Consider the following 17388-nt stretch of genomic DNA (forward strand, 5'->3'; position numbering starts at 1 on the left):
CTTCTAGACCTGGAGGGTGGGGCAAGGCAGGTGGGAAAAGCCATTGCCTGATGGCCAGCACAGTGTCTCTCCCTTAACTTTAATTAAAAGAAGCTTGCATATCAGGGCTGGGAAACAACCTTGCCCAAGTCCTTGGAAGGAAAACTTCTGAGCAGTCAACTGAGCTTTTATGAAGGGGGCAGAGGACCTTGCTTGGAGCCTAAAGTAAAAGTTCTCTATCACTTTAAAAGACTTCATGTTTTTATTGTTTTGGTGTTTGCTACGCAGATTTATCTGACCCTCTTAAAAACCTATAACTTCAAGACCTTATAGCACGAGCAGGAAACCTGTGGCCCTTGAGAAGATTACAACATCCACCATTGCACAACAGTACTCTTCCTTCCTACTGTTTCCAGCTGCTGGTATTTTACTTTTTTATTATTATTCAGAAGCACACTGCTTGCAACAGTGGAGGCAGAACGTAGCCATTAGGGTTAGTAGTCACCAATAGCCTTCATGAATTCTTGTTTAAAATAAGGTTACCAGATTTTTTTTAATGCATCTGGGGACCCATTTCAACTTCAGTAGGAATGATAGAATTTTGTATGGGGACTGCTTTGTAAATCCAGGGACATCTGGTAACCTTAGTTTTAAACCTTCAAACTGGTGTCAGATAGAGATGGTTTCACACTAGAAAAACCCTAAGATCTTCCAACCAGAGCCAGGTGCAAAAAACAATAGTTTGAATTAAACAAGGAGCCTCTGACCGAGCACAATCTGGACCTAGGAAAGGGGTTCCAGGACCAGAACTGAACAAGGCGCAAAGCCATTTCACACAAGAGACCATACCTGGTTATCGCATGCTTTCTAAACCCCAGTTGCCTAAACTGATGGGAGGACGTTGCTATTCTAAAACCACCGGGGAGTCAGAAACGCTTTGTTGCTCTAGTCCATGGCGAATAACCCAGAGATCGGCCAGTAGATCCCTTATGCTCTGTTTGACTGATTATCTTCTCTCGCGGAAACCTTCCTCTCCGCCCGCAGGTGTGCAGGGACACCTCATCGCAGCGCCGGAGAAACCTGCACAGGAGTCACCGCGTTTTCTTTGGTGCAGCTGCTGGCACAGTGCCGAGCCTCTCGGTACGGAGAAAGGACGGAGGATTAAACATCAGCAATCCCGCCAACTTTCCAAGCAAGCAAGCAAACACGTCGCGCCGCCGCCTCTTACCCAACTTGTCTCTCAACCAGCAAAGGCTACTTTTCAGCATCCAGAGCGGAACGTCTTGAGGCGCTGCCGCGGGACCTACCCGGACTGCTTTTTGAGAGGGACCGGACGTCGTTCGCTTTCCCCTGTCTCTAGGGTCGCCGGATATCCAACGCCGTTGCCGGAAGTTGCCGACAAGTGTTTCCAGGGGCTTGCTGGGGCGAGAGTTCCTCGAGTTTGGCGGCTGCGCTTCCCTTCCTCGGGGCGCGGAAGGGAGGTGAGAAGTGGGCGAAGGCTGCGTCGGGCGGGCGTGGCATCTCCTGCCCCTCGCCTTTCCCTCTTCGCGGCCACACGGTGGGCCCGGGCTAAACTTCCCCAGTATCTTCCCTTGAGGCTGCTCTTCTCTATTCCCTCCCACCCCGGGCAGGGCCTCTGCTCTCACTTTAACAGAGCTGCGCGAGGAGTCTAGAAGCCCGCGGGTGCAGCAATAAAGGCAATAAAGCGTCACCTGTGGAACTTGTGCTCCTTGGGCAGCCGGAGTTCAAGGTACAGGAGTTGCGGTCGGAGAGAAGGGTCATAGAAGTGAATTGAGAGACATGATCTGGAAAGGACCACGAGGGCCATCTAGTCTAACCCTTTGTAACGCAGGGATCTTTTCCCCAACGTGGGGCGTGAGCCCACGACTCTGAGATGGAGAGTCTCATGCGACTAAATTCCTGTTGCCAGAAACTCTTCTACCACTATTCCTTTTCATTCCTCTTTTGTTTTTTCCCCCTTGTTGGCTGCAGAGGCAAGTACAGTGGTACCTCGGGTTACAGACGCTTCAGGTTACAGACTCTGCTAACCCAGAAATAGTACCTCGGGTTAAGAACTTTGCTTCAGGATGAGAACAGAAATTGGGCCGCAGCAGCAGCCGGAGGCCCCATTAGCTAAAGTGGTACCTCAGGTTAAGAACAGTTTCAGGTTAAGAATGGACCTCCAGAACGAATTAAGTTCTTAACCCAAGGTACCACTGTATGTAGTTCTGGAGCACGTGCTTTGCATGCGGAAGGTCCCATGTTCAACTCATAGCATCTCCCCACATAGAACTGGGAGAGGCTCCTCCTGCCTGTGTGAATGTCATGGACTGGCTGGATGCATGGGAGTGGTGGGAGGCACTAGCTGAGGAATCCCCCAAGGAACCCTAGGGGAAGAAGACTCAGAGTTAGGGTGGTGGCAGAGTGCTCAGAGGTAGATGCCTGGGAGGTGGTGGTGTCAGAAGCAGAAGAGGTAACGGTTTAGTGAGCAGGAAGAGGCTGTGGCAGAGACTGAAGTAGATGTTAGAGAGGAGGTTGGCTAAGAGGCAGAGTTGAGGCAGGCTGCTGAAGAATCCAGGGAGTAGCCCCCTCCCGCTGTGACCACCCCAGCCCCCACCTCCAGACTCGTAAAAAAACACATAGGAGAAAAGGAAAAGAGCAAAGAGCAGAGCAGAGATTGATTGTGGGCTGATGCTTGGGAAAGACCCTGGAGAGAAGGAGGTTTAGAAAGCAGGGGAAAAGTGAGGACCTTCAGTCCTTGCAATTGCCTCATTGGAGCAAGACCTACTGGGAAGAGTTGCTGGGATCACTAGACCTGTGCTTTTTTGGTTTCGTGAATAATGAGTTAACTTCACTGTGTTTTTTATTGGTGACCTATGCCTGACACAGTCTCCTTGCAGTACTGAGGTACTGAGGTAGCTGGACCAATGGTCTGACTCATTATAATGTAGCTTCCTAGTTTCTCTTCAAGCCTACAGTAGTCAGAAAGCCTGCACACATAAGTTTTTAAAATCCTATTTACTTTGGGACTTGAATCTTGTTTCCTGATGGAGGTAGTTGTAACTTCTGTCCCATTGACAGTGAAGATAAATTCAGTTGGGAAATTATTTTGCCTGGCTTCTATAGAATGAGTCAGGAATGTGGCCCATCAAGCTTGGCACTGACTAGTCTAGCAAGAGCCTAGTCATATATGTATCATGCTTATAAAGTGTATTCAGATAAGATTTGTTTGCTCTCTTCTAGATTTCTCATAAGGTTGTAGTGTGACCAAGGGAGAAGCAGAAATGCAGATAGATCAAGACCTGGCAAAGCGGCTCTTTTTTGAGGGCGCTACAGTCATCATTTTGAATGTGCCAGAAGGAACAGAGTTTGGCATTGACTACAACACTTGGCAAGTGGGCCCCAAATTCCGTGGAGTCAAGATGATACCCCCTGGAATTCATTTCCTTCACTACAGCTCTGTTGATAAGAACAATCGCAAAGAGAGTGGCCCTCGCACCGGCTTCTTCATGAACTTGCAGCCGCGTGATCTGCGAGTGCTACACTGGGACCCCGTCAGGGAAGAAGTAGACCTTACCCCAGCTTCTGAAAATGAGACTGAAGCAATGAGGACTAACCTCCAGGAGATGGACCAATTTCTGGGTCCTTACCCATATGACACTCTTAAAAAATGGATTTCCCTCACTAATTTCATTAATGAATTTGTGATGCTAAAACTACAGCCAGAAAGCGGACAGATATGTGCCTTTTCAGAAGTGCTTCCTATTTTGCCTGGGAGATTTACTAAAGATCGAGTTGAACAGAACCTGCCCCGGTATGACACAGAGTGCAAAAGCTATGCAGAGGGGTTGGCCCGGCTGCCCAAAATGCAGCTGAAAGCTGGCACTGAGATCAGGTTTACAGAAATACCTAAGCAAATGTACCCTGAAGGTGCTACCCCTGAAGAAGTTACTAGGCATAGCATGGACCTTAGCTATGCCCTGGAGACTGTGATCAGTAAACAGTATGCCAGCAATTCCCAGGATGTGCTTGGTGAGTTAACCTGCTTTTACAGAAATTGCTTTTCTTGTTGCTATCAAAGTATTTCTCAGGTGCCATTTGCATGCCAAAATGTGTCTGGAAACAAAATTTCTGAACTGTAATGCATACTTCCGTTTTGAAGAGGTATGCAGGGCTTTTTTCAGTGCTTGTATCTGTCATCAATGTAACAATTCAGTTCCACTCATGAATGCTTCTATGCTGTTCAGAAGTAAACCGAAAAGTAGCCTTTTGTGATAACAAATCTGACTTCACTTATAACATTTATATCTGGTTAAGTGATAAATTTGGGTAGGGTGCAGACTCCCTCACCGGCTTCTCACTAAACAACCATGGACAGTAGGTTAATTGAGAAACCAAAAACTTCTCATGTGTGATATTGGTGACCTCTAGTGGTAAAGCTAGGGTTCTGCTTTGATAGATTTCAGAAGTAAGGCATTTGTTATTTAATTACTTATTAGAGACAATTGGCTGCTGTCTCTCAGTAGTGGTACCTTAATTATCAGCTCTCGACCTTGGAAACAAAGGAAAGCTGTGGGCATGTGCTACCCTAGGGAGCATGTTCTAGAATAAATCCTATAGATATCATGGGGAGAGAACCATGAAATCAAGCTGGGATGACAGTAGCCTTCTCAAGATTAGTTTAGTAATTATAATAAAATCCGCTGTTTATATCTAATTTTCACAGAATATAACATTTGGTATTGAAACTATCCACAGGAAAGCAATTTAGCCACTTCTGCAAATAATTAAGATTTTCATGCATTGCAAGGTTTAAGTTTTTCCTTCATTACTGATTTATCTGCATTACATGTTGGCATCTACAAATCCACTAGCAGAGCTTAAGTGCCCCAGACCCTTTAGTGATAAAAATGACCACAGTTCCTGACGTCTCAAAGCTAAGAAGCCCCTTCTGCTCTTTCTTAACTTCTCCATCTCAGCAGAAGTGGGAGAAATCCCTCTCCCTCAAGCATTCTGCACATTCTGGAGGCCTTAGAGAGGGAAGGGGTTGGGTACAAACAGCAGCTAAGCAATATTTGTGGACCTCTGTTTACTGTAATTTTTGCTCTATAAGACTCACCTTTTCCCTTCTAAAAAGTAAGGGGAAATGTGTGTGCGTCTTATAGAGCAAATGCAGGCTGCACAGCTATCCCAGAAGCCAGAACAGCAAAAGGGATTGCTGCTTTCGCTGTGTAGCAACCCTCTTGCTGTTCTGGCTTCTGAGATTCAGAATTTTTTTTTCTTGTTTTCCTCCTCCAAAAACTAGGTGCGTCTTATGGTCTGGTGCGTCTTATAGAGCAAAAAGTACGGTAAATGCTGGAACTCATTCTGAACCCTGGACCAGTAATTGCCAATAAAAGAAATTATGCAGAGCATTGGAGTATAAGTATGCAAGCCATTAAGCTGTATAGAAACTTAATCAGGCAATGTTGTTACATGAGGAAGGGCAGGTAAACAGTGATGGCTAATCTTTTTGCCAAATGTGGCTCATGTCTAATCCAAACCATGAGAGAACTCTGCTCTAGTGCCTAGTTCAGTAGCTATACAGCCCCCTGTACCTTAATGGGGTTTTATCACAAGCTTTCTCTGCCAGGGAGGAGGCAGGCAGAATACTACTGTGGAGCTTACCTTGTGGGCATGCCAAATATATAGCCCTCTTTTTCTTTGAAGCAGGTTTATGGAGGCCCTAGTGGGCCACCTTACATTGCTGTTGGGCTGTGTTCACAAGTTATGCAGATCTGCTTTATATTATAGCCAAGGCTTTCATGTAAAGATCTTAATTAGAGAGGCTCTAATGCCCTTGCTGTTGGGTGGCTGGCTGTAGAGAGAGGAACTTCATGGTGGTGGTATTCCGGTTGTGAAATGCTCTTTTCAGAGATATTTGCTGGCACCTACCTTATTGTCCTTTTGATGCCTGAAAAAAAAGTATTTCCTGGTATTTTTAGACACCATTTCAATCCTGCTGACTCCTTCATGCTGCTTTTACGATATTGTGGCTTTTAGTTTATTATGGGGTTTTTTGTATTTACTTTTTAACTGTATTATTGTGTTTGTAAATTTTTCTTGAAGTATGAATGGTGTTATAAAAATAGTTAAATAAATAATAAAAGCAGTGTACCCTTTTGTTATGCTACCAGAATTGAAGCTAAACAAACACCTTGTTTTTTTCTTTTGTGTGTGTGTGACCTTTTCAGGGGAACTGCAGTTTGCCTTCATCTGCTTCTTGATTGGGAATGTATATGATGCCTTTGAGCACTGGAAGAAACTCATGAATCTCTTATGCAGGTCAGAGGATGCCATAGTGAAGCATCAGGCCCTGTTTGTTAACCTCATTTCGGTCCTGTACCATCAGCTTAGTGAAATCCCAGCAGACTTCTTTGTGGACATTGTTTCCCAGGACAACTTTTTAACCAACACCTTGCAGGTAAGGGAGCTGGTTTTGGTACTGTAGAGGTTGGGAAGCAGTAGTGGGGTGAATTTCCCCAAGAACTGCATGCATGTGCAAAATGCAGCGTCATAATGACAGACAGTTCTCACAATGTGAAATTGAATGGTTTTTGTTTGAATGTTCATACCATTTAAAATTTTAAAAAGTAAGAAAGCTCCCCAGCTAATCAAACTAAAATCCAGTTTTTGTCTTGAGACGAAACTACTATGGCAAGCTATCATGAGGTTTGCCTCCCCATATTGAAAACCTATGTTACAATCCTTTCTCTTTCCATAATGTGCTGTTAAAATGTCCAATGTAACATTGTTATATATATTTTTCTGACCCTGTTCCTTTTCTTTAAATAATGAAAATTTTATTTTATTTTGAAATGGAGTTAAAAATACTGGCCACAGAACATGCATACACTCTCACAACTCAATTTTTATTGTTGTATTTATATACTACTTTATATGTGAATCTTACAAAAAGTTTCACAAAAAACATTGCAGCAGTAAGCATAATTTAGGGAGGGAACCAGGCAGAGGGCCTTCTCAGTAGTGGCGCCTGCCCTGTGGAACGCCCTCCCGTCAGATGTCAAGGAAATTAACAACTATCCGACTTTTAGAAGATATCTGAAGGCAGCCCTGTTTAGGGAAGCTTTTAATGTTTGAAGTTTTATTCTGTTTTAAATGTTCTGTTGAAAGCCGCGCAGAGTGTCTGAGGAAACCCAGCCAGATGGGAGGGGTAGAAATAATAATAAATTATCATCATCATCATTTTTTTTAAGAGAGTTAAAACAAAAGAGAGAAAAAACTGCTTGTTTAGAGTGAACATCAGGGCAAGATGGTTTTTCCAAAAGCTGTATGTTAGCAGTTGGGAGAGAGAGGGGCCACCCCTGAGAGCTAGGTGGTAGCAGGTCACCAGGCTGTTTCTCTGGTGTTATCTGAGAAGTTTGGAGGACTTCCACATAGGAAATAAACAGAAACCATGATATAATACCTTTTTGAATGATTTTGCTGAGTAAGTTTGTATATAAGCATAGTCTCTAGATTTTAATTATCCCAGAGTGGATGGGGCACAATTGTTGTTGTTATCCCAGCTGTATACAATTGCTTAAGAAAGTCTTTGTGCTGGAATCTATGGTAGTTCATTCAAAATGATGATGGAGGATAGATTTCAGAGATAGCTGTGGTTTAGTGTGCGGTAATCAGCAACCATGTCCCAAAACTCCTGCACTATTGGGCGTTTCCACTAAAGGTGAAAGCATTAAGCAATGCGAGTTCATCCCTTCCAACAATGCTGACTTATGTTTGAATAGAAAGCCTTGCAGGGATAATATATCACTTACTGAGAACTTTTTCTTCATCTTTCTTTATATTGGTATTAATTGCTAAATTTGCAAAAGGGCTGCAGAATCTCCTGAAGAGGTGTAGGGTCTTGTTGCTTAAGTAGACCCTGTTCTGCTCTTGCATACCCCACTCTGTGTTGAATTCTACCCAATCACTGTCAATCACTTTCTTCCAAAGAAAGTGTCTCTCCCATGGCCATGCATAGGATAGATTGGCCTTTGGAGGATGTTATAAGTAGATGAAGTCATCTCTCTAGCCAAAGATGTAGTAGCTTCTGTGGTTGATTCAGACAAAGTGAGTGGGTACTTGTTTGGTGAATCTGACTGAGAAAGTGATGTAATTGTATGGATACAGAAACTGTATGGTTGATTCAGGGTTCCTTTTCGAGATATTTGCATAAGAGAGAGATTTTCCTTTTTTCAATAGATCAAACTAAACTTTTGCTGCTATCCCAGAATTAAAGCCACAGGTTATGAATGATACAATACTGAAATTAGTGGAGACCTAGAATCATAGTATTGTAGAGTTGGAAGGGACTCTGAGGGTTATCTAGTCAACCCCCCTGCAATGCAGGAACAGCAGCTAAAGAATTCCTGACAGATGGACATCGAACCTCTGCTTATAAACCACCAAGGAAGGAGAGTCGTCCACCTCTTGTGTGAGTCTGTTCCACTGTCAAACAACTCTTAATGTTAGAAAATTCTTACTGATGTTAGTCAGAGTCTCCTTTCTTGTAACTTGAATCCGTTGGTTTGGGTCCTTGCCTCTGGAGCTTGCCCCTCCCTGTTTGAACTGTTCCTTCTTTAGTAGGTTGTACCCCACAATTTCTACCTTCCAGTCATGAGTCACACCCCACCAGGTTTCAGCAACACATATTAGGTTATATTTGCCATCCTGCATTAAGAGCTCAAATTCTTCTTGTTTTCCCATACTCTGTACATTCGTATTGCTCACGAAGTGGTGATTTTGCCAGCTACTTTGAATATAATGCAAAGGAACGATCTAACCCTAAGAAAGAAAGAAAACTCCATGCCCAAGGCATCCGTTTCAGGTGCCTGTCTAGCCTTTGCCTGAGCATCTCCAGTGAAGGAGAGACCACAGCTTTCTCTGATTTCTGCCTTTCGCCTTTCTGGCTTTGTCCCGGCAGACTTCTTTTAGACTTTGTTCTGGCAAATTTACCCAGAACAGAAATAAAATAAAGCAAAATGGGCTATGCGAGTGAGTGCTGCATTTGTTCCAGAGGACCAGGATGCCAAAGTACATGCACAGTTCCTCTCTATGTGATCATAGAAGGGTGGCAGTCACCCTTCCCATCTATCAGCATCCCTCCATGACTCAACCATTGCTACTGCAGAAGGCTTGTAGGCATTCAGGATCAGCTTTTTGTGCAGGGGAGGAGGCGCTGCTGTAGCAAAGAGAGCTGAAAGCCTGCATCTGTGCATGAAAGATTGAGCATGGCCTCTTGGATCCCGGCCATAGAATTTAGCTGTTGTGTGTCATTCATTCTGGAGGACTGACAACACTCTTGTCAACAAATTGAATTTCAATCAGGCTGTATAATAATGATAATTGTTTCTTTCCAGCTTTGAAGCCGAACAGAAGCAGTACATTAAAAAAAAAAAACAACAACACGAGGCAGCTGGAGGAAGCATCTCCTAGTTGCTTTATGATAGTTGTAAACAAGGGTTGTTGACAGCAGGTGGCAGTTCCCGATATTCAAGTAACCCATTAGCTAATTTGTGTATATGTTTGTCTGCAAGACCTAAGAAAATTACATTGTGCTGCTGCTTCCTGATGAAAGCTTGCTTTGAGGGCCTTTAGGGAAGCTAACCTTGCAGAAGACAGTTTGAATTTTCATGTCATCATTTTTCTATCTATGTCTAGAACATTTCTAGTTCTATGTCTAGAACATACCTCTGCATTGGACATCAGAGGTGCTATTCAACTAAGCTGACTCATTATAATGAATGAGCATGGCTACGTTAAGTCAATTTATTCAGTGAGTCTTCTGTGAGTAAAACTTAGCTCAATACCACCCTAAGGCTTCAGATCCTTGCTCAGCCATAAAGCTTCCTGGGTCACCCTGGTCATTCACCATTTCTTGGCCTAACTTACGTTGCAGGAGTATTGTCTGAATATGATGGATAACTCTGAAATCACCAGGGAAAGGTATATAGGCAATAAAATTCCAAGGTGGGAAGGATTTCTCTGTGCTTATTTGCAAGCAAGAAGTGTGACGCTGTTCTTGTACTGTTTTGTATGCACATTGTTCCCACACAACTAGCGAGGCTTTAATTTACTTCCTCCTCCTTATGGGGACATATGTACAATTTTACTTTGACTGCAATGTCAGATACAGGAATTATTTGTAGAGCATTCCCATGACTTAGAACGCAGCTGTGCAATATGCATTTACTCATTTATCTCAGGCTTTCAGTGCTCACTGATGGTTGGGAGGTGTTACATTCATAAATGTTAATAGCAAATTTTTCTCAAACTGAATTCTGGCAGAACCATTTCCTTATTTTAGTGACATGTATGCTGTGCTTCCCTCTTATCACTTTTATGGCTGGCCCAAACATAGAGCTTTCTGGATGTCAGAGAACTTGTTGAAAACATGAATGTCAAGTAACAATGTCAGGTTTTGTGTCTTTTCACCTTGTTAGGCAAGCCTTTTCCACCCTTGTTATTATAACTGGGAAATAGATCATCTTGTACCTCTGAGCTTTAGGTGCAGCATTCTTCTTAATAATAGTGCTTTAGTTTGGGCTGAAATTAGAAATTCTGGCCAAAGAAGGTAATGCCAGTTGAGACTGAATACTGTGTTACTAAACTGGAAATGCATTAACATTGGCTTTAAAAAAAAAAAGGAAATGCATTAATATTGGCTTTTAAAAAAAAGAAATTCTTACATGAACAACAGATAAAGAAAATAAAGACTTTATGTCTTGTGTGAGGCCATATAAATTAGAATGGCAAGAGAGGGGAAGATAAGCACTTGAGGCACTGTGGGGTTCTTTGTGCGGGACAGAATCTGTTTAGCTTGTGGAAGAGAAGCATGTCAAATAGGGCCTTTGAACATTGGAATCTGGAACCGTCTTAAGTGTTTTTAAACATGTCTCCACAGTCATGTGGGCTAGAAATTTTGATTTATTTTAGATAGATAGATAGATAGATAGATAGATAGATAGATAGATAGATAGATTCTGTGTCACAAGCCAAACCCTTCTTCACATGCAAAAAATAACCTGTTCGCGCTACCTAGCAGACAGAAAGATTATTGCTTAATCATTAAATGAGCTGAACTGAGTAGCAGCAGGTTGCTTTGTTTCTCCTTCTCAAGAGGCCACAAGGCAACTTGATTCCTGCCCAGCATAGCGCATAAAAAAAGGGGAGGGGCTCATTTAAATACCTGCTACCTCACAAAGTGCAAGTAGATAAATAGGTACCGCTCCGGCGAGAAGGTAAACGGCGTTTCTGTGTGCTGCTCTGGTTCGCCAGAAGCCACTTAGTCATGGTGGCCACATGACCCGGAAGCTGTACGCTGGCTCCCTCAGCCAATAAAGTGAGATGAGTGCTGTAATCCCAGAGTTGTCCGCGACTGGATCTAACGGTCAGGGGTCCCCTTACCTTTACCTCCCAAACCAGGTGCAGCTGTGTGGATGGCTTGAACACTGGCCCAAAGCTCTCTCGCCTCTGCTTTCCAAATCCCTTTTTCTTGCCATCTAGCCTGATGAAGACTTCTGGGGAACTCAAAACTATTTTGTAACATTTTTGTTGGCCTTGCAACGGCATTGCTTTAAGGTAGATTTTTTTATTATCTTTTTTCTTACGGGACCACCTTTTAATATTTGCTAAGCTTTTGGTATCCCAGCAGTACCTGGCTGATTTTTTTCAAAATGCAGTGACTGGACACTTCATTTTTCAAGTGGATGTTACTGTGCTGGTGAAGGGAGTAAAACAAAACAAAAATAAGGGTTTTCGTTTTCTAATGCCTGGATTACTTTGTAATTAGTTTAGCAGGAGAAGGCACTTCACACTATGACAAACAAGGTGCGAAATGACACAAAGCAATGAACCACACCTTGATCTTTTTGTGCTTTTCCCTGCTGTCTGTAGGTCTTTTTTAATTTTAAAAAGCAGCAACAACAGCACAAGCTTTCCTCCTGCATTACAAAGTTTCTCCTTTGCGTGTTCCTGCAATAGAAATGTCTTTGCTTTTGGCTATCAGTCGGTTGCCTTGGAAATGAATTATGTGTAACAAATTTAGCACAGAGGCAGAAGAGATGAGCTTAGAGATGAGATTTCTAATCGAACACACATGTGATGGGTCAAAAGTAACAGGAAATATCCCCTTGTGTGTGAAAAGTTAAGAGATTTAAATTTAAGAGAGCGTGGCCCTTTCAAAATTATGGTTAATTCTAAGGCTCAAGTTATTCATAAATAGAATGAATCATATTACCTGATTATAAAACCTTTTGAATACTTTTATTTTAAAAGAAAATGGTCTCACCCAGATAATTTGGAAGTAACGGTTACTTTCTTAAAAATCATGGGCAGCAGGTGTTAGAGGCATTCCTCCTCTTGTTTTCCACAGCAGGGAAGCTCAGTTGGAGGCTCTTAATCTCAGGGTTGTGGCATCCAGCCCCATTCTGGGCAAAAGATTCCTGCATTGCAGGGGGTTGGACTAGATGACCCTCGTCCCATCCAACTGTACAATTCCATGATTCTATGAATGTGGCTTTTAAGATTGTGCCTGTTGTGGCATATGGGCAACCTCATAGTTGCCTACTTGGCATAGGTGACACAAGGGAGACGGATCAGGGTGGCAGAGGAGGGATGGATTGCTCTATCACGTTTCCAGCCTACTTGATTTCCTTTCCGTGGAGGAAGGGTCTAGCTTGGACTCACCTTCACATTCACACCCTGTTTGATAGAAAGTAGAGTTGGCTTTTGCTTTTTAAAAAACTAATCTGCACTTCTATGCTGGCCATGGAGAGGGCCAATATGAAATAACATTACTTACCTTGTAGCAGCCTAGCAACGTTTGTGGGCTTATTTACAAGGCTGCATGTCTGCACGATCTAAAGCATTTCCCCCTTCAGAAATGTTTTCATATACCGATTTTTGGAGGCTTAATTGATCACCAGTAAATTGGGTAAATCTGAAATAATTAATGGACTAAGGTGTCTCATATCCTGTAACAGTTCCCATTTATCCAGGAATTGCTATAATTGACATGGTTTGAGATCTTTTTTTTTCTGTACAAGAATGTCACAATTCTGTTTCTTCTCAACATCCAAAACAGAGTATTATGGATAACTGAGCATGGCTTGACTCCATTGCTTCTCTAAGTCACAACTCTAAACCTTTCAAGTGAATTGTGCTTAGGTTTGTATCAGGTTTTTGTGTGTGCCTCTGTGATGCAGGAGCATATTAGGTTGGGATTTGATCTTTGACATTTTTCCCCTTAAAATTATTATTATATTATTAGTATTATATGTATGCAGTCCAGTCAGGTTTCTCCTCTCTCTGTGCCCAATGGTGTTTTACTGAGAGTAGGCCCATTGAAATTAATGGACCCTAGTTAGTCATGTTCATTAACTTTGGTGAGTCTACTCTGGGTAGGGCTTGCATTGGATACAACCCAGTGTGTCTTCTATACTATTCTACTAACGGACTGTACTGCGTTTTTTCTAGGTCTTCTTCTCCTATACCTGCAGCCCAACTGTTGACAGGACTCTGAGAAAGAAGGCAGAGAGGTTTAAAGTCCACCTAACCAAGAAGTTCAAGTGGGACTTTGAGGCTGAGCCAGAAGACGATGCCCCCGTAGTAGTTGAGCTTCCAGAAGGGGCACTTGTGGACTGAACGGCAATTTCCCTTTTCCTGTTTTGTTTTTAAAGCAGTATTTTGAACTGTTGTACCATACTTGATTCTGTGTTCTACACTTCTATTTTCTCCTCCCTTCACGGAGGCAGAACTGTGAAATCCAGAAAGTCTACCGACTTCCTTCCTGCTGGAAATAAAAATTCTGGGAGATACAGACTAGATTACGTCTAGGTGTCTAGATTCTATGCCGGATTGAATCATTTTGACCTCCAGCGCTTGCTGTGACTCAGTTCTTTTGTCACTAACTACCTGGAAGTAAGCTCCATTGAATACAATGGAGTGTACTTCTTTGTTAACATGTGCAGGATTGCACTGTTTGATTGTTGATGAACACACTTTCCTTTGTTGAAGAACCACATGTGACATAGTGGTATTTAAGTCTTGACTTGTTTATTCTTTAGTTCCATGCTGCTTTAGTTCCATAACTGGTAAGCCAGATGGCCGTGTTCAGGAGACTTTGTGCATCATCTTCTAATACATGCCAGAACTGAACAATGCTGAGCAGAGATATTTCATAAACACTGCAAATGGAGTTAGCCTACACAACTTGGGTTGTCATTCATTATAAATCTCCAAGCTTTTGCTTTTACTGTGGTGTTACTAGAATTATTCCTATCGTTCTTCTTCATTCCATCACTTTTATACTCTGTCCCTACCTTTCTTTAGCCTGGCGGAGGATTTCCTTACCACTTTCCAGAGCAATAGAAGTGTCCAGGGGGAGCAAATGTGAAATGAAAGAGAAATTTCATATTTAATCAATGGCACTTTCCTGTCTGAGCCTTTACTAAAAAGCTCCATGGAATGTTCTTATTTCTTTTTACTTACGTCCTCTCTCAGGACAGACAAGCACTTCCTGTTGTTACTTCAGAGCAATGAAAATGCTATAAAACAGCCTGCAGCAAGCATGCTGCCTGTTATCTTTTAATGCTTTCTCTGAGGTGCAGGGATGTTGGTACATTTTTCAAATAAGAATCCCTACTGTGTCAGGCTCCGTCAAGAGTTGGTGTGTGTATCTGACAAGATAACCTGTGTGTTAGCGTTCAGCACACAATAAATGTTCCTGCATTAGGTATTTCTACAAAATGTCCCTAAAGTCTTCTCTGTGTGAAATATTTTAGCAAAGGTGTGCTCTGGGTGGTTGCTGACATGGCTGCGATGGCGATGAAATGTTCTTTATCTTGCTTACCACCTTGTCTGTTTCATACCCAAGTGTAGCTAGTTTTCAAGTGCTATGCTTTAGTATTAATATAAGTTAACATTCATGGTCTGCAAAGCCCTGAGTTTCTGCCCCTTCATATGTATAAAAGTAGTCACAGCAATCGGATATAAGACGGCAAGTCTAACTTAATCCAGGATGACTCACCTCTATAATTACACATAACAGCCTTGTTCAGATGTAAACCTGAGGCTTAGATTTTAAGCCATAATTTTTCATTAAATACCCATGACTGCTCACCTACTCTCCTGCACGGCTGGGTGGAAAAGCTTTACCTAACTCCACCACTGTTGGGTGGCTTTTGGCATCTGGATTCGCATGTAGCACCCCAACTATAATTTGTTTTTGTGTCTGATCCAGGGCAAACTGTCGCTATCAGTAACTAAGGTTTGTGTGAACAAGTCAACGTCAAACCAGTTTAAAATCCTGCCTTGTTTGGATAAACCATAGTTAAGGCACATGTCACACTTCCACCATGGTGACAAAATGTGCTTAGCAGAAAGTAGGACTAAAAGCTTCCATTTTAGACTCTGGGATTGATGGTTATATGAGGGGGTCCTCTGGCTCACTCAACTGAGTGGGCCCATGTGCTAGCATTCTGATCTGATGGCATCACTGCCACCAAGATACGGCAAAGGATTGGCTGCATGCATGTATGCAGAGTGTCTGTTTGCATGCTCTTGCTGCACACCCTTCAGTGGCTCAGCAGTTCCTGTTTGTGTAGTATTTCCAGTCCTAATCCTTGCACAGGCACTGAAAAACCAAGAAGTCAGAAGGGGGATCCAGCCATTCCCAATGTCCTACAGCCAGTGAGCAGGGGCTTGACAAAGTAAAACGCTAAGCCTTAAGACCTGCTATCACTATGAAAAAGGGTTTTTCCCATTGTGTGTGATCACAGTTCGGACTTTTTGTAGAAAAATAATCCTGAGACATCTTGACTTAAAAAAAAAAAATGTTTAACAGAAAGTGGAGAAGATGGATGTTTGTATGGACCGAAGGTTTTTAATAAACTTTTTTTAATGTAACTGGCAGGTGGAAAATAAGGGGTTTTTTTGTATCTTTTGCTAATTGGTTTTTTTATTTTTCTCTTTCCTTTATTTCTGTTGCCCTTTCCTTCCTTTCTTCAGTTTGTATCTTTGGTAGTTGTAATCTTACTGTATTATGGGAAACATTTAATAAAAAATCTTAAAGCCCAAAGAAAAGGGTTTTTTTCAATAGTTTAGGGGCCAAAGAACCTTGTGGATATGAGTAACTCTTTGTCTTGTCTTACAGATATGATCCATGAAGCCTCTTATGGACACTTTTATTATCAATCTCATTTGTATTCTTCCTTCTGCCAAAATAACAATAATTAAAATCACCACAATAATAATATAAAACATCAGGGTGGTGCATAAATCTTCCTTCTCCTGAGTGACAGGACTCAAAAAGGCATGTGTGTAGAGTTCAATCAGTGGTGGGATTGAAGTTGTTTCAGGTGCTTGAAGTGGTCTGCTGAATGACCAGGGCTGAACTTTGAGATGCATATTGAAAAGGAGCTCAAGGACCGCAGCGTCTGAGTGTGGGCAAGTAATGCAGCAGCCCTATACATGCCTGTGAGTAAGCATCAGCTGTAGTCCAAAACTGAAGGCAGCAGCCTGGGGAAGATTGATATAGTCAGTGCCTAGATGGAATTATTTTATTTTATTATAAATAAATAATACCCTGCCCATCTGGCTGGGTTTCCCCAGCCACTCTGGGTGGCTCCCAACACAACACTAAAAACAGTATAAAACTTCAAACATTACAAACTTCCCTAAACAGGGCTGCCTAGAAACTGTATACAGCACAGAGTTCTAGGATGGAAGCTAAATGGCGAACACAGATGGCGTAAACAATCCCATCGTAAAGGGACTCTAATATGGGACAATTTTCTTCATACATTTTTGTTGCTGCAGGAGTAGAAATACGTTATTTCTGTCAATTTACCAAAATGGTTTGACATGTTAATCTTGCATTTTTTATTAAAAAGGAAAACTTCTTTTCACCTCACGATCCTGCCAATGTAAAGATAAAAGTCAGGTGGGTTTAGCCCCCCCCCCCCAATGAAAATGCCTCTCTTGTCACAGTGATGTGATGACATCTCACGGTTAGGGAAGTGTGAAGAAGTGGGGAACGGGAGGGGGGCATTCATTTCTATTTTCCCTGTCAGATTTTGAATCAATCAACTTTTGTCAGACATGCAATTGGACAGAAATGTAAATTGCTAATTTTGCTGCCTCTTGCATGAAGCCTTCCGAGTGATTTACAGCTTGAACCACCAGACAAAGTCTTATTTCTCCATCTGGCTTTTCCTTAACAATTTATTCCTGTTTTGCTCTGAGAGCATAAGAAGAGTCTACCAGATCAGGCCGAGTCCACCATCCTGTTCTCACAGTGGCCAACCAGAGATGCATGTGGGAAACCCACAAACAGGATCCGAGCCCAAGTGTGTCTTCCCCTTTGAG

General features: G+C 42.4%; 2 protein-coding genes across 4 annotated transcripts in view; one reads left to right on the forward strand and one right to left on the reverse strand.

The window, feature by feature from the left end:
- The window catches only part of SGK2 (serum/glucocorticoid regulated kinase 2), a 477666-nt gene that overhangs the window by 397688 nt on the left and 62590 nt on the right, over window positions 1-17388 (reverse strand). The window lies entirely within an intron of this gene.
- AAR2 (AAR2 splicing factor) lies at window positions 1329-15927 on the forward strand. Of its 3 annotated transcripts, none has more exons than XM_083746302.1 (4): window positions 1329-1460; window positions 3223-4011; window positions 6213-6442; window positions 13498-15927. In XM_083746302.1, the coding sequence occupies exons 2-4, from the start codon at window positions 3264-3266 to the stop codon at window positions 13663-13665; spliced, it is 1146 nt and encodes a 381-aa protein (XP_083602428.1). In that variant the 5' UTR covers window positions 1329-1460; window positions 3223-3263; the 3' UTR covers window positions 13666-15927. The 3 variants fall into 3 exon arrangements, with proteins under 3 accessions (XP_083602428.1, XP_083602430.1, XP_083602429.1); XM_083746304.1 differs by having other exon boundaries at window positions 1360-1467; window positions 3235-4011; XM_083746303.1 differs by lacking the exon at window positions 1329-1460 and adding an exon at window positions 1486-1729.

This window comes from Podarcis gaigeae (genome assembly GCF_964106915.1).
Source record: "Podarcis gaigeae genome assembly, chromosome: 6".
Taxonomy (NCBI): Eukaryota; Metazoa; Chordata; class Lepidosauria; order Squamata; family Lacertidae; genus Podarcis; species Podarcis gaigeae.